The sequence below is a fragment of the Lycorma delicatula genome, chromosome 10, assembly GCF_047948215.1.
Source record: "Lycorma delicatula isolate Av1 chromosome 10, ASM4794821v1, whole genome shotgun sequence".
NCBI classification, from domain to species: Eukaryota; Metazoa; Arthropoda; class Insecta; order Hemiptera; family Fulgoridae; genus Lycorma; species Lycorma delicatula.
Window position 1 is genome coordinate 92,580,901 of NC_134464.1, and position 23,840 is coordinate 92,604,740.

Here is a 23,840-nt window from a genome sequence, read left to right on the forward strand (position 1 = left end):
ACACCTATTCAAACAATATTTTTAACGAAGGCCAAAACAGCTAAAATATTAGAAATTATAAATAATTCCCTTGTCGTCTACATAAATATTATATTCTGTTTTTATTCTGAATAATGGAAATTAAATCTTAAAAGTGAGTATTTTAAGTACAGATCCTATTCAACATCCTTGTTTTTGGGGATTAAATCTTTTAATGTTATGATTATTCCCTTCTGTAATTAAATTTACGTTCACTAAATTTTACGCGATGCTTCGTTATGAAATACGTTCCGCTGGACGGGTTTATTTAGTCGACCGAAAACGCATTCGATTGAACACTTCTTGATGATGTTTATACTTACTTAATCGCGATTCCGCAGGTTGTTTTATATATATTTTTTTTTTTTGTACAGTTTTCTTTGAAATTTTACAACAGCAGATGAAACACGGGTTCATTATTTACGTCAGAGACAAAACAGCAGTCCAAACAGTTACTGAGAGCAGGTGAAATTGCACCAAAGAAAGCGAAAACGGTTCCATTTGCAAGAAAGGTCAAGGCTTTTGTTCTTTTGGAACTCTTATGATGCGGTGCAAATAGATTGCCTGGAAAAGGACAGGACCGTTACCGAGAAGTATTAAGCTTTATTTCTGGACCGATTGAAGGTTGCTATTTCGGTCAAATATCCACATTCGGCCAAAAAAGAAAGTACGCTTTCACTACGGTAACGCTCCTGCTCACACGTCTCGGATTACTGCAAAACTTCACGCCCTACTCTTCCATTTGTACCGTATTTGCCAGATTTTTCGAAGCGATTACTTTTTATTTCCAAATCTGAAGAAATGGATCGCCGGGACAAAGATTCACTTCAAATAACGAGTTCAAAGGTGAAACAACCGCTCTTTTTTTATACCGAGGGTATTAAAACCGTTGGAAAGTCGTCGGTCTAAATGTATCAAATTGCAAGGGACCGTGTTGAAAAATAAAAAAGAACCCGGCGTTTACTTTGACAGGTCGATTATTTTCCGAAAAAATCTCATGTACGTAGCCAAATATTCGTACCAAATTTTAACTTTTTCGGTCGACAGATTTTCGAGATGTGACGGAAAAATCACCTTTGAATCCGATCGAATTAAAACCTGGAGCTTTAAATAAATTAATAAGAACCTTCAGTCTTCTAAATCTTAATTTTCTACGACCGCTAGGCATCAGTCAAAACTTCAAAATCGCCAAAAATATCTCTTCCTCTTTTTTGCCTAAAATTTAATGTCATCTACGTCTTATACGGAAGAATTTCTAAGTCGCACTCAAAGAATTTTAGTTAGCAAGTCCGAAGATATTAATCAAAATGTAGGATAACACAGCAGAAGATGGAATTCTGGCTATCTGTATGAAGAAGGCTTTCTTCATAATTATTACAACAATATCTTTATGTTTAGTTAAAAACATATTTCCATATTTTGGACTTTTGCTAGATCGTAGTTTTTTGTGGTTTCTCATTATTACTTTTCTCTTTTTTTATCAAACCTTTTTGAAGGATGGCTTTTTCAATACAAACAGGTCGTTTTGTATCATATCTTATATTAAAATAAATCTCAAAGAATGTATCATAAATATAACACAAAAAACAAAGAAAAACAATAAAAAAAGGATTAAAAAACTTTGTCGGTTTTTTTTTTAATTTTAGGTTTTTTAAAATTGTAATTTCAGTGTGTTTTAAGAGAGTATGAACATATGGATTAAATGAATACGTAATTTCACAACTTTTTTTTAGGACAATAAAACAACCTTTTAAAATTGTATCACGATCAAAATTATTCCAAAACACTACGCCTTTTTTTCATTTTTTTTTTTTTAAATTTAAATGCATTTTTAATAATGGCTTAATTTTTTTATCTGTGTCGCTCTAATATTAAAAAAAGCAAAAAAAAAAAAACAACTGAAATCATGTATATAGACTGCCGGAAGAGCGCAAAAATATATTAACTATGACGCATGTTAAGTCCGTCTTTGAAGAACTTGTCGTAGTCTTCGTCCGGTGAATGACAATAACAAATAGAGAAGGAGGCGATGATAATGAGGAGCGGTTTAGAAAGCCGAGAGCTGGAGTCGAGTTGAGAGGACCTGCTATGGCCTTCATAAGTGGGGCACAAGTTTGTTGTAGTCGGTTTGACTTTCCTGCAGCCACAATCCTTTGCTATTATATGACTTCAGTTCGTCCTGCAGACAGCAGAGTAACATCGTCGTTCGTATCCTTTCCAAGCAAACCGGAATAAGATACGATTTTTAATTAGTCGATATAGATTTTGTACGACGGTTTTTAATACCGGTGATATATTTAGTAAAGTGAAGTGTAAACAAATCTATCGGTATTCTGTGTAATCGACATATAATTCTGCTGCTATGGTAAGTAAACGTATACGTTATATATTTTAATATACGTTTAAATGAATTTTTACGTATAGAAATATAAAATAACATCTCATATATAATAAATAGCCTACCTGCATTTCTTCATATTAACTTTTTTAATTTCTTTATTTCTGATAAAAAAATTATATAAATATCCGTTAATTAAAGGTGAAAATAATGATAATATTCACTTCCGGAATATTTTTCTTTAGTGTAGTCCTTATCTTTGTCTAACGAAGAAGCCGATTTAAAAACCTTGCCGACAAATAGAAAACCTGAAAAAAGTGAAATTAAATTATAATTTTAGTTTAATTATATTTAACTTTTATTATAAAAAAAAGAATAGTTGTCTGTAATTCTACCATTTGTTAAAAAAAAAACCAAAAAGTCATTAATCTAATGCATATAAATACTTGTTTTCTTATATATATTTTTAATTGTAAATTTTTTTTTAATTTTATTTTTCTAATGTGTACGTTGCAATCTTTTCAACTAGTAAACAATAAGCAACCCCCACACGACCCGATAAGATGATTTATATGACATGTCGATGAGGAAAAACAGAAAAAGAAAAAACCTGTCAAGAACACCACTGTATCTACTGTCTAGCAATAAAATCCCGTATAAAAACCATCTTTACTAGGACTTGAAACTCAGAATCTTTGACTTCGAAAATCTGCTGTTAAGGAAGAGATTAGTGACGATCAGTTAACCGCTAAACAGTCTGGTGGACACCCAATACTTGAGACAAATTTTATATTGAAGTACAAAAAAAAAATAATTTGTAGTATAATCTACAATATTACATTATACATACATATTACATTATCTCCGGGGATAATGTAATATGTGACTTATCGTTTTGATGTCGAGATGTACAAAAGATTTATCAAACTATACAGTATGACAAAGTACGTTGTCGGGGTCGAAAACTTTGCATTAATTCTTAAAAGGTATCCTATACAGAAACTATCATATACTGGTGCAGAACATAGGTGCTGAATAATTTACTTATTTGGTTAACAACCACGTCATGCAAACTTAGTTTGAGTACATGACGGGTGGTCGATCGGTAATAATATTAAAATGTTATGAACGTTGGATTTCTTAGTCGCTTTATATTTGCTGCTCCTCGCAAAACCGTAAATTTTTTTTTTTTAACTTAACGAGTGTATGTAATAATGGATATTGCCAAGATATTATTACCGAAACTATGTCGGTGTTGTACGTGTCATCATAGAGTTAATTGCCTTTACCTATACGACGTCACGTAATTTATTTATTAGCGTTGCACAAAATCCTTGAGATTGTTTTCGTTATTGTTTAACTTATAGAAACGTAGTTACCGATCTTAACTTACGCGTTTATTATTCTTTTCCCTAAAAAGATAATAAATTGTTACTTTACGCTGTAAGTTTAAAAAAAAAAAAAAAACTTTTATTTAACTACCGATACGAGTATCGTTGTACATTTCCATAATTGTTTATAAGATTAAAAAATAAACTTATAAAGTTTTAAAATCAATATACCTGTAAATAATGACGGGTAAATATTACATTTTTGTTTATCGAATTATAAAAGCTACGTCTGGGGGTAGACGTCAATTTCATTTTATTTTGCATGAGCGAGAAAGTAGGAGAACCGAGAGAGAGATTGTAAATATTTTATTCCTACAATAAACACAAATAACCTTTTCTGATGCGATCGCTATAATTAACGAATAATTTATAAATAGTCTATGCTAATACGAATTCATTTATCGGTTAATCGTCAGACCAATCAGGTATGAAATAAAAACTCCCACCGTTCGGCCAACCTGTTTCAGAAGTCCGATAAGATAACTGTGATATACTGTATTCACGTATCCTGACAGTCGAGTGTTTAATCCTCTTACTGGATACAGTACAAACACAACTGACTAATTGAACTTATACGGAAGACTATTTCGTTTTAATCTTTTTTATATCCTAAAGTACGAACGATATAATAGCTATTGACGTAAAAATAAATTACTATATATTCTAAATACGTATAGAAGAAATTTAACTTGGATTTTTGTAGTTTATTCTGATATCATATATGCTGGTACTTGTACTCATGATTTTTCTTTATTATCGTTTGTAATTATTTGATTCTAGTAGATTATTAGAATATTCCGGTGTAATACACGAGTAAAGACGTACTGCTAACTTTGAAGTTTTGCCAGTTTTACAGATAAATACATAAAAGTTTTACTTTCTCGGAGAATATAAGCGGAATAACTATGTTAAAGGGGAAATTATGGAGAATATGTCAAAAATGGGTATTGGGGTTTTTGTACATCTTTACGTTTTAGGATTCAACCAGTTAATGTAAACAAAAAAAAAAAAAAACAAACCCATCGGGTTGGTCTTGTGGTGATCTCGTCATCGCAAAATCAGCTGATTCTGAAGTCAAAAGTTCTGCGGTTCAAATCCTAGTAAAGGCACAAAAAAAATAATACTTTTATTCGGATTTCAATAGGAGATCGTGAATACCAGTGTTCTTTGGTGGGGATAGGTTTTAATTAACCACATATCTCAGGAATGGTCGACCTTCTTTTTTTTTCTGTTTAGTCTGTGCAACCACCGTAAGGTATTACTTCAGAATATTAATGGGGATGATATGTACCGATGTAAATGAAGTGTAGTCTTGTGCAGTCTCATGTCGATCGTTCCTGAGGTGTGTGGTTAATTGAAATCCGACCGCCAAATAACACCCGTATCCACGATCAAGTATTGAAATTCGTATAAAAGTAACCGTCTTTACTAGGATTTGAACCTTAGAACTCTCAACTTCGAAATCGGCTGATTTACGGTGACTTTGCGGCTGAACCGCTAGACCGACTCAGTGGGTTAGGAACATTCGACCTGAGACTGTACAAGACTACACTTCATTTACATTCGTACATATCGTCCTTTGAAGTAAAACCTAACGGCAGTTCCGAAAGTTAAACAATCAAAAAAACACAAACTATTTACGCGTGTAAATATTTATGGCCCTTTCGTTTCTTAATTGATCAAACAGATTTTCCCCAAATTTGGCTAAAATATTTCTATATATGACACTGATATTTTTTATAAATTCGTAGAGAGGGGGGTTCGCAAAAATCAATTTTGATTTTCTTTAGAAGCATTTTAGGAAAAAGTTTATTAAAACAGATTTTTTACCTTTAATGTTTAAATTGATAATCCAAAAGGTTTCAAAAAATCACTCCCCACCTCTTAAAATTAAAAATATGTTTTTTGTTCTTTTTCTTTATCTCCCTTTGGTTTCAATATTTTTCAAAATTTATTTAAAATTTTATACATCATATACGAGTATAAAGCCGTCAAGAAATATTTACAACTTTTCTAAATCCCGCCGACCTAAAATCTTTTTTTTTTGAAATTTTAGCCTCTTTTACAAAGGATGCTAGATTTAGAGAATATTTTACTTAAGAAAATTTGTTAAGCTTAATCTATATATGAATATTTAAAAAAAAAATTTGTTAAAAAATTTATCTCCTTTAAGAAATATATACTGTGCTTTTTGTTTCTTTTTTCGGTTCTAACTCTTAATTTTTATTGTTAATAGCCGGGAAAGTCATGCATTACGTTACAGCTTTTTTCACACCAAAGTATTCAAGTATAAGTTTGTAAAGTAAAATTAGAACATTCTAGAAAACAAAAGCGGATTTGTAAACGTTTTATTTCAGATTCTTTCAATATTATAAATTAAAAGTGAAAAAAGTGTATACGTGGGTTAAGATTGTACACGTAAAATCTCACTATTAAGATTGATACAAAATAATATATATAATAAAAAGACATGTATTACTTTAACAACTTATTACGTTTTAGTAATAAACTATTAAAATAACATTTTTAATGACTAATATTCGTTCGTAGTGATAATCTAACACGTTGTACATTACAAAGTATAACCGACAGTGATGTAGTTATTATTACTATTCCATATAGCTACTTTATTATTACTACTATAAAAGATTAATGTAGGTCAGATACGTTCAAAATAATAATAATAATAATAATGATATACATTAACAACAAAATTCTACCCGGCTTTATATTTATAAATAAAAAAAAGTAATAGAAATTTAATTAACAACAATATAAAATGTCTTTTATAATCTAATGAAAATTGCAATTCCCTCTATCTTCTATAGATTTTAAAAGGCGTGGCTTAGATAATTTAAAATTATAAGCTTAATTTTTACAAATACTGATGTCCTAAATAAAGCCAGCTATAATGATAATAAAAAAATAAATATAACAACTGTTGTCCGAAATCCTTAAATTTGTATTTTTTTTACATATTATATAGGATTCTTCAACAATGTTATCCATTCAAAAAAACATTTAATAAATAGAGTGATTAAAAGCATCAAGAAAAGGCAACTAAAAACACATTTAAATCGAATCATCAGCTATATTTTAATAGGATAATCAACGGTTCTAATAGTTTACATATATTATCTAAGAGTCTACTGGATATCGTTTTGTCAGTTCTAATAGCCAAAAAATTCTGGTTTGGTTATCCTGAAATGCAAAATATTAAAAGGTATTCTAACTACACGATGAAGGGATTTAGCAAAAATAGTCCGACCAAATTACACTCAGAGAAAAAAAAATTGTTACCTGGAATTTTATGAGTGGAAATGGTAAAGGAGCTTTTAATAAACGCAAAAATATAAGCGGAGGTGGTGGAGGGGTGATTTAGGGGTTGCGGGGTTGAAAAAACTTTCCGATACAAAAGTTGTAGGTCATACAAAAATCTAACTTTGTAGAGGTTACTTTTTAACATAACCTCAAAATTTCCGAGAAAAATGCTAAAAACTTTTTTTTTCGTTTTTTATTTTTCATTTCCGGAAAAATAAGTTAATTTTGACGAAACTTGGTGAAAGTATACGTTTCTGTGTCTTAAATAACCACAAATTTTTTTGATGTCAACTTTCGCTGGAAATCGCGATAATACCATTTTTCACCTCTTTACAACTCCACAAAACAACCCTTACGAAGAAGCATGAGGAGGAAAAATGAAAATGGAAGCTGGCAGCGTTTGAAAAATGCCATGCTTGACCGTGAATTGAATCCAGGAACACCGGATGAAAGGCGGAGACACTATCACTCTAGTACAGAGACAGGGAATTTTGTTTTGAATTTTAAATTATGGTCTCCTCCATTTTATATTAAAATATTTTATGATTTATATTCTGTGGATGAATATTCATAAAAAAACATTTAGAAGACAAAAATAAATAGCAAATAGATTTGGGAAAAAATTCGTATGAAATATTCCTTTTTATTTTGACTGAAGGTTTACGGGTAAACATAAGATTTGGCAATCGTAGGAACAGATCTTGTGTTGTAAATATTCATCCAATGTGTGTTTCCGCTTAAAAATACAAAACATTTTTATCGTCAATTCTCTCAAAATAACTACAAAGTCATACAGTTATTAAAAATTCATCTTTTATTAAATTCGTCATAATTTCTTAAAACTTTTCATATTATTATTTCCTATCGCCTAGGTTTGCCATTAAACCATTATTTTTATTTTCCCTCCTCAGTGTCGAATTCCAACGTATCTGAGGCCTCGGAGATGGAAAATTCTGATCCTCCGAAATAAATCTCGAAGGATGTCTTGCTGCCAGTATCTGATACCGGCTCAGACGGTGCGGTCACCAACACATCTGAGTCAAGACTCGATGCACTCCCCGCTAATGGATGTGGTACGGCTAAAGTCATCACCTTCTCATTTAATAGCCTCCTCGCTTCCGGAAGCTCCATATTTCAAAATCACTTTCTTCTAGAATCTTTACTTCAGACTTTATAGTTTCCTGTATCTTCTGAGTTTCAACTTTGACTATAACTAAATCCCGCTCAGACCTCTTCGGTGGTTTGGCGTCACATTCCTTCATTTACTGAGTGGTCGAAGGTTCTTTCAATATTAATTTAATAATCTTTGATTTGGAGACATCTGGTTTTTTTTCGTAAGTTTTAGACTAATTCTCAGGATGGTCGACTCGTCAATTTTTCTTTAATAATGCGATCGACTATATTTACTAGAGCTGGTGCCAGTTGAGAAACTGTGTCGTCTGGTTTAAATGGAGCAGCAGGAGCTGCAGAAATCTGTGTATAGGACGCAATCCTTGGCGTTCTGCATTGCACGATTTTCCTTTTTTCATAGTAACTGAATTTTGTGTTGTTTTAACCTCTTGAACAGCTATTGAATGCTTACAGATAGGTCAATTCCGAAATTTCAGTGAATCATGCTTACGACAATTGACGCATACAGTTGGATCCTGCACGGGTTATCGGGATGTAACAGTTCTTTGCAGACACAGATCTGTTTCTTCATACAACGTGCCGCAGTGTGTCCGAATCTCTGACATCCAAAGCACCCCAATGAAATCGGGATAAACGAACATACGTCCGATCAATGAAATCCAGTCTTTATTTTCTCTGGATACTTTGGTTTGTCGAGAGTGAATACATGCAACGCGGAGGATGTAACTTCTCCATTGCATCGATTGTTCAGTCACCGACGCACTACTACTCCTTGATTATGTATTTTCTCGACGATTTCTTCCTCCGTACAATTTAGCAGGTTCCTGGCCAAGACCAATCCTTCTGAGGTGTTAAAGTTCCTTGCGGAGAGACCCCGACGTCCGTGACTCCCATTTTCGTCGCTTTCGTTTTTCTTAACGATTCGTTGAGAGGTCTCTACAAATACACCAGCACTAGCCTTTCTTGTCTCCTTTAGAGGCCTGCTGTGACGCTTCGAGATATCACGAAAGGACTAATCCTAGAAAAATCGATTCGTTGAGAGGTCTCTACAAGTACACTAGCACTAGCCTTTCTTGTCTCCTTTACAGTCCTGCTGTGACGCTTCGAGTTATCACGAAAGGATCTCCTTGAAAAATCTCCTTCGTTTATCCTGATTATTAAATCAGGCTTTCCGGTCAAACCTTAGTTCATTCGTCTTCTCAGATTTCGTAACCCCTTCGCTCTTTTTTCGCTTCGCTTCCGAAGTAAAAGGTTCTCCTGGATGAGGTACTTTACGTGGACTTTCTGCCACGGACGTTGTGGGTGTTATTGTTTCCATAACCTATAATTACGCCATTTAATATACCACAAGGTGCGAGCGAAGAGACTGTTGGAAGTGTCCCGGATCATTCATCCTACCAGAGTTCTCCCAGTCAGCCGCCTCTCACAGGTTTAACCCGAGCCGGGGAGTCAGGTACTGCCTGACCCATGATACCGATATCTCAGAGCTCGCACGTAGCAGTAAGGGCTCAGATGTATTTTCCCACGGGACAATTCCTGCCAAGGGCCAAAACGATTGACTCACATTGGGCAGCGCAAGACGTAGGCAGAACAAACTCGCAGCAGCCCACCATCAACCCTACAACCGGGAAGAGGGTTGAGCACTCCCCGTTCACACTCTGCTCAGCATCGGCAAACATAAATCACGATCGTGCCTCCCGCCTCCAAACAACGAAATCGAAAAGCCCAATCGCAACCGGCTCGGCTAGCTTGGGCCTGCCAATCCCGTACCCCACAGGGAGCTCCTGAGCAGAACCGTTGAACCATTGGTTACACAGTAGTCGGTTTAAACTCATCTGCAGACATGGGCAAACCGTCGCAGTTTTCGTTTTTGAATCTGTTCCTCGACTGTTGACCACGGTCAACAGTTGGCTGTTGACCACGGCGATGGCGGATATCCTTATTTCGGCTGCGATTGCAGTGAGACTCTGATGATCTGGCGCAGGCATCGAATTTGGAACACTTCAAGTTTGCTAAGGTCTGTCTTATGTAGTGTCCGCATTTCTGCTTCTTACATATTTTAAGGTTAATTGTATAACACAAAAATTAAAGGAATATACAATTGTATAAAACCATTCTAATGACTGATGATTCAAAAAAGGTGTATAAAAATCATTATATCATACCCGCAATATTTTCTCATCGACTAAAAGATCCTACATACTAAAACTGAATTCAGAAATAAAATATTAAAAAGTAAATAAATAATAAAAAAAAAAATATTGCGAAATATTTTCAATTAAACTAATAATAAAACCGATTCATTAATTATATTCTAGTGTAAACCGACCATCATGAGAACAACGTATTTAAAGTTAAAGTATTCTAAAATTTAACTTTAATAAATTAAATTAAAAAATTAGGAATTTAATAAAGTTTTTACATAACTTTCTGTAATAAAATATAAGGAAAAAATAATAATAAACGTTATAAGCAAATTAAGCGACTTTACTTATAGATTAATTCACGTAAGAGGTCAGTGGCATCACCAACGAGGTTAAAAAAAATTAACCGTTATTCAGAACTGAAATTAAAATATTTCAGGTTAACAGAACAACATTAACTGCATTCTAACAAAATAAATAGGTACAAATCTAATTTAAATCATGGATGTCAATTTATCGATCCAATGACCTATCTTTTAATTGACTATGAATAAAAAATATTATTACGTAAAATTAAAATTATTTATAACTTCTTATCTGAAATAAATTTTCTTACGAAGCAGTAAAACTGTTTATCCGAACATCCACATTCCGGTTTAATTACCGAAATAGTACGATTCGAACAAGCCTGGATGGTATCAAATTTCATAATTTATTTTGATGATAGGTATAAAAGGAGGAATTCATCCTGTTTGCGTAATTTACGTTCAATTTATTTAAAGGTCAGTTTATTTATTATAATAATCTTAATCAAATCCTTTGATGTCATTTTCAATTAATTTGTTTAAATTCGCAATACACATCGAGTTCTATTGTTTTCCTAAAAATCAAAACTGTAACCAAAGTTTATATTAACCTTTACTATTTTTACACAAAGTGATCCACATAAAATACGAGTAACTTTCAGGACATATTCTACTAGTGAAAATAAAGAAGAAAGTACAAATAAATGTAGGTTGTAAACGTTTCTTAAGCAAATTTCAGCTGGCGAATGATTTCGCCTTCGTTAAATAAATATAACGTCAATTTATTACAATTCTTTTACCAGAGTATATCCAAATTTGTAACATCTTTTATTAACATTTGTTTTTCTAGTTTTAAAATGTTTCTGCTCAACCTATAAATACAAAATGGGATCGGTTTGCTGAATAATAGTTTTAGCAAATTTCAATTGAATATAGAAAATAGCAAGATCCCCTACATAAAATTTTTATTTTCCACACACACACACACACACACACACACACACACGCACACACACACACACACACACACACACACACACACACACACACACACACACAATTTTTATGTTTAAAGCTAAGGCAATTTTAAACTGTAATAAATGCGTCACATTTTTTTTGAGGAAAACGCGGGTAAATTTTTGGCATAAGCAATCACAGAGTTCATTTTCTTCCATAAAATAAGTTTGTTAAATATATAATTAACGCATATTAAAACAAAGATGTTTTTATATTTACTTCTATTAAATTTTTTGTTATTTTTTTGATCATTTGCTAGAGTGATGCTTAAAAAACCGATTGTGATATAGAAATGCTTATTTTTTCATAGTATTGAAAAATTTTATGAAATGAAAAAACAAACCTGTGTAAACAGTAGTTATAACGATAGATGAAAAAATTCCAATAAAATAAATCTAAATAAACTATAGCTGATAAAAGTATAATAAAATTATCACATCGAAATTGGTCAGCAATTTTATAGTTCATCGGTGATAATTATTCAAAGCTACGAGTACTAATTAATATTAATGTAATTTATTTTATACTATTTAGATTTAAATTTTAAAATTAGGTAACGCTTACATTTAAAGAGGTAACGAACATGTTGAGGGTTAGAACTTGCTCTCCTTTGCGGAAGGAATACAATTGAAGGTCCGGCCGGACTAGTAAAATTTAATAATGGGTTATAGAAAAATCTACAGATTTATTCCCTACACGAACGAATGGGTTCATTTATCTACGATCTCATACGGCACAACTAACGCTGGAAACTATTGGAAAAGCGGGTTGGGAGCTCCTACCTCATTTTCCTTACCCCTTGGGATTTTTACCTGTTTGGTCCGGTAAAAGAAGCTTTGCGTGGTATCAAGTTCAACGACAACGAAGAGGTAAAGAAAAAGTACAAAACTGGCTTCGAGAAAAGAATTCTTCGCTGAGGGGATAAGAAGACTCATAAAAAGATAGGATAAGCGCAGAGAAGTTGGTGGGATTACGTGAAAAGTAGACAAAAAAATTGCATTTATTTAATAATCCATTTTTGCTGTACAGCTACTTGTCTGTTTAATTAGGGAATGACCCTCGTACTTCCTATACCAAACGACTTCTAATAAATATTATACTCTTATATAGTAGTTATTAAGCTGTAATATACATTCCTTTTATTACGTAATATACATTCCTTTGATTAACGCTCACCAAAGGTGAGCGTTAATCAATAACTACTGAGTTTCTAACTATTCTGGTGGGTGGAGCTTAAATCCATTACTTCTAATTCATTGTAGAAATATTATAAGGTACTGTTATTTTATAGACTAAAATTTACGCTTATTATAATAAATGTTAGAAATAGTTACAAAAAGTCGGATTAAATAACTTTCTCTATGCCGTAAGTAATTTTAACATTCATTAACTAACGGTGAAATTAAACGTTACTTGTACATTTTGCAATTCAATTAGTAGTAAATTCCCACAGATGTTTCAAGTTTAAGGTTACTTCCTGGGAAATAGTATTTATTATTATTTTTTTATACCGTTATAAACAAGTTTAGTAATCACTTTTTCAGTGTATATATATATATATATATATATATATATATATATATATATATAATCATTCTTCTTGTTAAACAGGAATCGATTAAGGTAAATTGAATGATTAAAATATTTATCTTTTATTCAGTAATCCGCTATTTTTCCAATCTACTTGAAGGAAAAATATACCAATAAAGAATAAAATGTTACAAAGAAGTAAATAAAATTGAAGATATACAACTTCCAATCTCCGTGGCGGAGAGGAAGCCTGACAACCTTTCACCAGAAGTTCCGGATTCGTATCCCGGTCAGGTATGATAGTTTTCATACATTACAAATTTCTATAATAATATTTCAACACACAAGATTCTTTGGAAGCTTCTGTGATGAATTCAGACAAAAAAAAAAAAAAAAAATCAATAACAAGAATTATTTTAATCTGCCGGTCTAGTGGTAAACTCGTCGTCGTAAATCAGCTGATTTTGAAATCGATGTTGTCAGGTTCAAATCCTAATAAAGGATTAATTTTATTCGGTTTCAAATACTAGATCATGGATACCGGTGTTCTTTGGTAATTTCCCATTAACGCCCATCAGGGCCATTAATGAGGGGGGGGGGATAAAGTGGCAACCGGAAGCGTCACAAGGCGGGTGTCTTCCTCTACGGGGTTTGGGTGTTCTTTGGCAATTGGGTTTCAATTGCCGGCCTCCGTGGTGCGAGTGGTAGCGTCTCGGCCTTTCATCCGGTGGTCTCGGTTTCGAATCCCTGTCAGGCATGGTATTCTCACACACGCTACAAATCATTCATTTCATCCTCTGAAGTAATACCTAACGGTGGACCCGAGGTTTAAAGAAAAAAAAAACGCCAAAGAACAACATTATCCACGATCTAGTATTCAAATCCGTATAAAAGTAACTGCCATTACTGGATTTATATAGGTTGGATATAAATAGAGCACATCTTCAAAATTTAAGAAGTGCGCAGCGCAGAGCCTTAACTGTATGCACTGGTACTTTTAAAACAATCTCCTACGAGGCTACTATCGTACTGGGAAAAGCTCTCTCAATAGATTCGGTAGTGAAGGTTCGGGCAGCCATGTAGAGATTGCGAAGAGGCCGGGAGGCCGAGGTATTTGGGATACGGTTTCGAGCCGGGGCAGTATCGAAGCGGAACGGTGATCACAATGCACCGGATCTAAATTTTGTTCGGTTGTCCATCTCCTGCCTGCGGAAGAGGCTGCAGAGTCTCGCTATGGAAGCATGGCAGCTGGAATGGGACACTGCGATTAAGGGAAGATCCCTGTATACGTTTATACAGGATCTGGGGGGATGGTATGCCTCCAGCTCGTTTTTAAGGGCAACGGGTGCCCAGGTGCTCACCAACCACGCTAACTTGAACCGATATCTGTTTCGGTTTCGCCTGACAGCTGATGAGCTGTGTGTCTGCGGGAAAGTCCAGTCAAATGAACACCTGATGTTTGACTGCCCTGCTCTTGGTGGGACCAGAGACCTTGGAACTTAGAGGTCAAGAGGAAATCTGGCTACTCACAAGCGGCGAGTCAATGTGGCGAGAGCCGTATTGTCGGACCGTGTGGGAGTTCCCAGATGCGGTTGCTTTTTTCAATCGGCATCCGTAGTTTGCTTAAGGAAAAGACTCTTATCGCATCGCTGTGGGAAGCTAACCCTGAGTACGGCTGACCACAAGCCAATTATTATGGCTCCAAGCGATATTAAATGGTGGACAGGTGGTTGATGGCATTCAGCAACCTAGGCGTGGCAGCGAATTGCTGCCTAGACGAAATAAATTTTATTATGGATGTCATATATACTTTTAGTAGTTGACGGGGTGCGCCTACCCATTTTAGCAAATATACGACAAGTGAGCGGTTGGCACACGTAAGCTGATGGTGTATGGCACCACGTTTAGTCCGCTCACGCTGTTAGGTAAGCTTTAGGAGCTATGTAGGATACCGGTCGCTAAGCTGTTTGAGGCTCAGTAGCCGTTTGCGGCAAGACAGTCGGTCTTATGCTTTAGGGCGATCGAATGGGGCGGCGGCAAGAGAAGTGCTTAGCAAACAAACAAAAACTCTGTAAGGATGTTCATTCTAATGGATATTACATTTACTACTTCATCTCTTTTGTATTTCGTAGAAGTTACTAGGTCCAGTTTTTCCCGATAGGAACTTCAGCCGTTAGACTTGTCTTGCAGCAGCCACCAAACAGAAACAGCCTTAGATCACTCATAGGAAACTTACCTACCTATCAAGAATACGCTGGCTTTATTCAGTATGGATCTATACGGTCAGTCCTATACTCCAGAACCAAAGATGCGAAAGAAGTGATCCGAGCTAAGCAAAAGAGATGATCGATGAAAAACTAATCTAAAATATAAAGAACGATGTATCTACGGAGGAACCTACATACGAGACAAACAACTCGATGAGGAAAAAGGTTGACGACCCCAACCAGGCAGCATGAGTCATCCCGCTCATCTGCTTTTGAGATCGAACATTTTTACCAAAAGAACATTAGCGGTCAAGCAATTTAGCAATTTTAGCTTAAATAACTTAAATATATGCCGTAACAGATTTTTTATCCGGCAATGAAATGGACACAATAACAGGTGCAGAGTTCATAAAGGAACAATCTCGTTTATCAGAAGTGTTGTATGATATGTAAAAGAATCACGAATCACGTTAAAAAAAAAACAAAAAACACCGTTAACCCAGACTCTTACTCTTGAAGTTTTCATCCTTAATGTATCTTTTAGATTTATATTCCACGGTTATCGAGTCGTGAAAAATATCAAATTAATTAATAACCTATATTGGCAGATGTCTCCCCGGTAGGGGAAGACACCCCACCGCTTTGTAACAATCCCGGATCTCCGTTCCTAGTACTGATGAGCCTTACCAGAGGTCATCTTTTAGACATTCTAAACTTGATAACACAACAGTCATCAGTTTGACCTCTGTCAGGATGCTACCGATGCGACAGTCATTTCGATTAGTATTTACACAATTTACTACTGCGCTTTGCCTGGCCTCTTCCAACCACGACCGCCTAGCGTAAGTTACAACCCTCAACCGTCATATTGTAGTGTAAACAAAAAATAACAATAACTTACTCATTCTTAAAGAATTAAAGAGTCTTCGACCCGATTATAATCATTCTGTAACGTCAGTCTGAATCTTGTTTTTCGAATTGCGTTTTCCAAATCTTGTTGATTTCATAAATTTCTTTATTCTTTCATGTTATATCCTTCTGTTTTTCTAGAACCACTGATTCTCCTTTAGATTTTCTAGGTCAGTCAGATTTGCAGTTTTAATCCAGTATGAGAATAGTCATCTGACTACAGTATTATAACGCCTCAATTTTGTGTATATAGAAGGATCCTTTTTTTTATAAATCTCTTTGCCTAGCAATTTTAATCTCCGTAATTCCGAAAATTCCTTGTTTATTGCATTTTACTGATTTTTTCTTTTAAATACTTAAATTGGGTTGTGACATTTATTTTTCCGTACTTGTCTCTATTGGTTTTTTGTGAATAATCTTTAAAGTTTTTCATGATTTCCGGTTTTGAGTAGAAAATTTGCAAACCTGCTATTTTTTTTAGGTCGTCATTGTTTTTATATTTATGTTGTTTGACGAATTAATTCATCGTAGAATTTCGTATGTAGGAATATGGAAATGGAATTTTTTAGAGTATGAAATACCCCAGGCCTGACCGGGATTCGAGCCCGGGATCCCCGGATGAAAAGCCGAGACGCCACCTCTCCACCACAGAGTTCGACAAATTCATTCCTATCTATTTGTTCTTATTATTATTATGTTTTGTTCTGCCGATTCGTATTTGAATCGTACAGATATACGTAACATTAAAAGATAAACATAAAACTTTAAAAAAATGTTTGATTTGCTTTCTTCCGTTTACAAGTAATACACAGTTGTTCATATATTAATATGAAATCAAGAAGTGTGACCAAAATAAAAGCGAAAGTATAGTACTTCCGTTTGAAACACGTGTTACTTCCAGAAATAACCTATTACATCTATAGGCTATGCATAAGCACATGCGTTTAATAAAATAGTTCATGAATATTCATTTCTTCAAGTGATGAAATATTTTTTTCCTGATTCATACAATTATTATTATTATTAAATCAGTATATATATATATATACATTTTATATAATCTTATTTTTGATAAAATTTTATTTGTTTAAGCCATCTTTGGACCATGTTTACATAATTTACTTTCTTTTCCCAAAATTTCCTCATTATCTCTGTTTATTTTATCTTCATTCTTTGCTCTATTTGATTCCTTTAAGGTTTTATTTTTTCTTAAAATTTAAAATAATCAACCAATTTTCTAAATGTATCTCTTTCACATATAAAATCTCTGTTTATCTTTAGTTTCTCAAGATCTTTTTCGATCTGTTTTTACCAATTTCTTAAAACATTTTTCTCAATATATTCTTTTAATAAATAAATAAATATATATATAACATTTTAAAAAATTTCAGAATTTTAGAAATCAATAAATATATTTTTTTCTTTCTTTTTTGTTAATCTCCAATTTTTTCATTTTTATAAAATTAAGCTTTCCTTTCATTCGCATGAGATTAGGATTTCATCAAAACATGAAAGTAATTTTATTATTCTTAGAACATTTATTTATGAGGTTTTTAACGTACTTTTAATATTGTCTTAATTAGCATCCGGATTCGCTTTCATATGTTTAATGCACAACGTATTGGCTATTTTCAGTTCCAAGAACTATAAACATCAACTAGTCTATAATGAGACAGGCATATTTAAAGAAACAATCTATTTATACAGAGTGTTCCATGAAGAGATAAAGAAACTTTCAGGACATGTATTACTGGGGAAAATAGTAAAAAAAAGTATATAAACGTAGGTTTGGAAACGCTTTATTTTCGAGTTACGGCTAGCGAAAGATATCGCCCGTATTTCAGCTTTTGTAATAAAAATAAGCGCTACTGAATTTTTGGGACCCAAATAAGAGAGTAAAGTTGGTGGTTTCTTGTGTAATTTAAGCCTGGAAATAGGATAAAACTGGTCTCAGAACTCTAAGTACTTTTTAAGATAGCTGATGTAAAACACAAACTTCGGTATCGAAAAACAACATTTTTTTTTTAGGTTTGCAGTAGAATAGTTTTATTAAATGACTTATAAATGCAAAAAATTGAGTAATAAAACTTATAGAGAAGTTAATTTTGAGAAAATTATTGTAAATAAAGTCAGTAAAAAAATAAATAATTTTTAAAAATCGGATTTTTATTGAAGCAAAACAGACGAATAATAGACAGAAAACGTACTATTCTTGCTGTACCTAATAAAAATTCATTTTAAAAACAAAAACGTTAATTACTGAAACTATTTTAAACGAAACACAAAATTTACAACATAAACCGATAGTTTAGTTGTGTATATTCAATAATTTATTCAGGTAAAAACGAAATAATTACTTAAAAACCTAAATCGAAATTTAGGAGCATGTATGAGTACGTATTTTTAGAAATATTTTAAAACATTTTATCGTATAGGCTGGCAATACTAACAGCTGGTCAACAATAAAAATTGTGTACTTCGTACATTATTTTAAACCGCAAACTTTACTCCTTAAATTGGATTCCAAAAGTTCCAAAAACTGTACTAGTTTGTTACTTTTTCACGCAAAAACTAATCGACCGATCGAGCTAAAATTTTTCAGTGAACATAGTCTTTATACCGGTAATCCGGTTGTTACCGCAACCGGATTGCTTTCCTTGCCGTTATTCAACTTTACTATCGACAAACCGTTGGCCGGTCTCCACTTGGAAAGTCAATGCTTCTCAAACGGGCTATGTATGTAGCTTGCACCAGAGTCTCCTGAGGGGACAATCTGTAGGTATACATTCCAGAGAGAAAAGCTGTAATGATAAGTCCATTCTTTAGATTGTTCTGTTTACGAACTGTTCCAAGAAAAACACAAAAATTAAAAAAAAATTAAAAATATTAAATAAAAACCACATTAAAAAATCTGTGTACCACATGTACGCCCGATAAATTACATTTCAAATTTTATTTTTCTATAACTCTGGTACCGATAAATATAAGTACCACTTATGATATATCATTGAAAAGCTCTCGATGAGGGATTATTACTACGGTTAAAAAAAAGTCCAAAAACCAAAGTTTTCAGGATTTTGGGCTTTTTCGGACACTTAGTCGATTACAATCAAAAGGGAGGAGCACGACAAGATGTTATAATAGTCCTAAATCAAAAACTTTCAACATCCTACGGCTAATCTTTTTTGAATTACGCGAGGTACATATGTACGTACAGACGTCACGACAAAACTAGTCAAAATGGATTCAGGGATGGCCAAAATGGATATTTCCGTTGAAATACGAAAACTGAAAATTTTCACGATGCAATACTTTCTTTACTTCGTACAAGGAAGTACAAAACACAAAAAAATAGAAACGAAGTACGGTTACCTTCTCGTAGTGTTTTTCGGGCATCGCTAAGAACTGAGCAAAGTACTCTTTTACCCTTTTGCGCTAAGGTCGCCCTTTAAGACCCTTTTGTATTTTAAGACGGAGAGCCGATTACTCTGAAACTGGCCTGACCGTACCGGCCTATTTTGTCCTGTGCTGACCAAACATTTTAGATTGAAGAAATTACAATACCATGATAAATTATATAAATTTAACAGCTTTTAATTATTATTTATTAGTATTATTCTCACAAGGATGAGGATAATGAACGCAATAGAGGTCCGGATGGCGGAGCCCCTTGGCTAGAGGGGAAGAGCGAGCTTTATTCGCCCTGACTGTATAGTATTTAATAATTATGCCGACATATATTTAATTTTATTGTTTACGACTTAAATATATATTTATTGTAAATGGAATTAATACGACTTTCTAAATCGTTCTATAAGGTTAAATCAACTCGTATCCTGTCATTTGACAAGCAGTCACAATTCCGTCGGCTGTACTACTAGGGGAAGCTTAGGCACCAATCCTTAGTATGCTCTTAGAATGTTCATATTATTTTTTTAAAGATTCTGTTAAAAAAGTAATTAAAACAAGTATAAAAATAATTTCAGATCCAAAAAAAATTCATAAAAACTTTTATTTAGTGTTTACAAAGCACGTACAAATATAATTAAATACGATAAAAATATCCCGATAGTATACACTGTTTAATTTTTTATTTTCGTAGTGTCGTAATAATATTTCTCGACTAATAACTAAAGCTAATTTAAAAAATTTCATTTAATAAAAATATTAAAATATTTTTCTAAATAAATTATACTTTCCTAATTTATTCGGAAGCTAATAAAAAACAAATTTATGTTACAGGGAGAGAGTGAATGAACTATTAATAAAAGAATTGATTAAATCTGCGTTTATTTAATAAAAAGGTGCTTTAAATTTTATTTTATCGATGTATTACCGTAAAAAACTGTAAAAACGTGAAAAACTTAGAACTGAATAATCGGAATGCCTTAGTGCGGAAATTATTATTTTTTTCCATTTATAAGTCCTGAATCTACTCTTTTCTTTTATTGCATTCTTTTTGTTTCGGTTTTACAACATGAATTATTCCAATCTAACAATTTGGTAGAAAATGTAGTTATATTTGGAAAGTAGAGAGATTTTAATAAGAAAATATATAAATCGTAAGATTATTCCAAAAATCTGCTTTTGATAAGTAACCAGCGGTTCAATTATCGGTTGAAAAAAATCTCAAAAAACTAATCTTCGTGTTGAAGGCTAAAGTAATTAAAAATATTCATTTCCCAAATAAAAAAATCAAGAAAAAATTCCTGAGTCTAGCAAAATTAAAATAAATATCCAACTACTATTACTAGTTTAAGATTTGATAATATCATCTAAGATATCGATAAATTATAATTCCCTTGTAATTTTATTTTGCAAATTATTTAAACCGAGAAAAACAACCGTATTGCTTCCTTTACAGGCCTCCGTATGGTGTAAAAACGTAACTTTTTTTATTTTAGTACTACTGGTCGAAAAAAATAAAATTTAATTAGTTTTATTTAAATTTATTATTAATGTAAATTTAAATCAAGTCGTATTTTAATCGTTGTAAAAACATTCTCAACAAAGCTGTGTTCTCACACCGACTTTTCCCAGATGAAATTAGAGATTAACAGATTTGTATCGTTAGGGAATGATTTGGTTTTTCGGTAGATTATTATTAAATTACGGAAATCATTTATATAAATGAAGAAAATACTAGTTGTACGCTTATTAAATTACGTATACATACTTTTTTACAATTAGAGGTTAATAATTATTGATAAATCAATATATTTATATTAAAAAAAAAGTTAAAAAAAGGAGATGAAGTCTGATTCAAACCGATATGTCTTCCCTTTATACGATCTAAATATTTCATTAATTAAAATTTTATCGGCTATAACTCTGGAACCGATGAAAATAAGTACCGCTTATGACATATCGTTGAAAAGCTCTCTCTATGAGGACCGATTACTGCAGTCAAGAAAAAATCCAAAATCCAAATTATTTTTTGATTTTGGGCTTTTTTGTACACTTTCGGTCCAGTCAATTGCAATCAAAAGGAGAGGTGCACAATTTGATGTTACAATAGTCCTAAATCCAAAATTTCAATATTCTACGGCTAATAGTTTTTGAGTTACGAGAGATATATATGTACGTACAGTCCCCGCGCCGAAACTAGCCTAAATGGATTCAGGGATGGTCAAAATGGATATTTCCGTTAAAATCTGAAAACCGGAATTTTTCGCCATCACAATACTTCCTTTACTTCGTACAAGGAAATAAAAAATAATAGGCTCAAGAACAGTCTTTGCAGAATACCACACTTAGTTCTTTAAAGGTCATTCGCATAGCGTTTGATTTTAACTATCTGTTTTCGGTTACGCGTGTAACTTCTAAGCCGACTAACTAAAGTTTCTAAAATAGCAAGTTCTACAAATTCTATTTAAAGAATCTTATCTGCGCGGAATCAAAATATTTGATCACAAATGTACGAGTAAAAGACAATTTTTCTTCCTCGTCCAACGAGATGAACATATTTTGTATTAAGTCGGTTACTACGTTTTTTGTTCCTACAATCGGGTGGCATCTGTACTACATTGTAGAGGTGGTCATTATTTTGTAGTAAAGCCGGAATATATACTTTTTATAAGTTTTTCTAGGGTATTTGTCAGATTACATGTAAAGAAACTTATTCTGTGCTTACAAATCATACGCTTCTCACCTTTTTTCAGTTAGGATTACCGTTTAATTTTTATATTAATACCAGCGATTCGGTTAAAAATTTATTTTACCGGTTCAGCAGTATATTTTTTAAGAAGTTGTATTTCTTTAATATCAATATTATCATTCTCCTTAAAATTAATAGATTTTAATTTTTTAGAATTAATTAGTTTTAAACACGCAGTCAGCGTATATTAGCTTCTCGTTTACTGCGCATACATTCCGCCTTCTCTCAGCTGTAAGAACCGGACAAAGAAAAAAGGAATCAGTGCAAAAGCGGATAGAGAATAACTTGTTTAAAGTTCACAGCTTTGGCATACCGAGGATATAGCACAATAAATCAATAAATGGCTGCACAAAAAAAGGAACAACTAAAACGGTATAGATACTTAGATTTCATGTCAACAGAACATTACAAAAGTGAAAACGAAATAAAAACAGGAGTAGCTATGATCGATGAAGCATTTAAGAGAAAAAAGATAACTGTCGACTAAGGCGGAGTTAAAATTGAAGTAGGGTATCGTAAAGTTTTATGTTTTTGGAGTATGTACCTGTATGAATGTGTAATATGTAAGAATAATAAGGGGAAAAAGGAAGGCTAAAGCACTTGAAATGTGGGCGTATAGGAGATATGGCTGGTGGTAGGCTGTTAGTAGAAAAGGCAAAAATCTGGTGGTAGAAGGGTAAAAGGCAAAAATGTAATGAGGAGAGCGAACTAAAATACAAGCTTTATTACAACAATCCCGAATAAGAAAGCCGATCGACTGAGATATATCATGAGATAAGAAAGATTAATTAAAACCGAGCTAAAAAAAACGATAAAAATTGGCATACAAAAAAGTAAGCATTATAGACCACCGTCTAAAAGGAAATGAAGACTATCAGGGTGTTAAAAATTTAACTGGGAATAGCAGAGAGAATCGAAAGGGACTTAAGGCCAGAGACGAGCCTTAGGCAGATACACTAATGATGATATTATTATAGCACATAGCTTTTATTTAAACGATAAACCAAGGTCATATCTTTCTTATAACTATGCCTGTGTTTGTTTAAACCGGATATACACGCGCAATCGTTAAATATTCAATTCATATTTATGAGGATTATGTGTACACAGAGTTATTTACCGCTAAACGGTTGCGTATGTTCCAAGATTAAAAGAAAGTTTTGTTGTAGAGCGATTGTTTCGTATTGTTTTAAAAAACTGAACGAAAAAAATTAATAATTAAAAAATTGGTATTTTTTTCTGCTTACCCATCTTCAAGTCCTTTCCAAGAAAATCGTTTGATTTTCTACGTTTACTATATGAAATGGTAAAAACTAAAAATGTTCACTCCACTAAAAATGTACAACCAATAAAACGTAACATAAGATGATCC

General features: G+C 32.9%; 1 protein-coding gene across 1 annotated transcript in view; it reads left to right on the forward strand.

Moving 5' to 3' along the window:
- Positions 1-1,975: 1,975 nt before the first annotated feature.
- The window catches only part of LOC142331576 (uncharacterized), a 103,161-nt gene continuing 81,296 nt past the window's right edge, over positions 1,976-23,840 (forward strand). Inside the window, exon 1 of the mRNA XM_075377578.1 lies at positions 1,976-2,383. Coding sequence (XP_075233693.1) covers positions 2,381-2,383 — 3 coding nt within the window. The 5' untranslated portion in view covers positions 1,976-2,380. The remainder of the gene's footprint in view (positions 2,384-23,840) is intronic.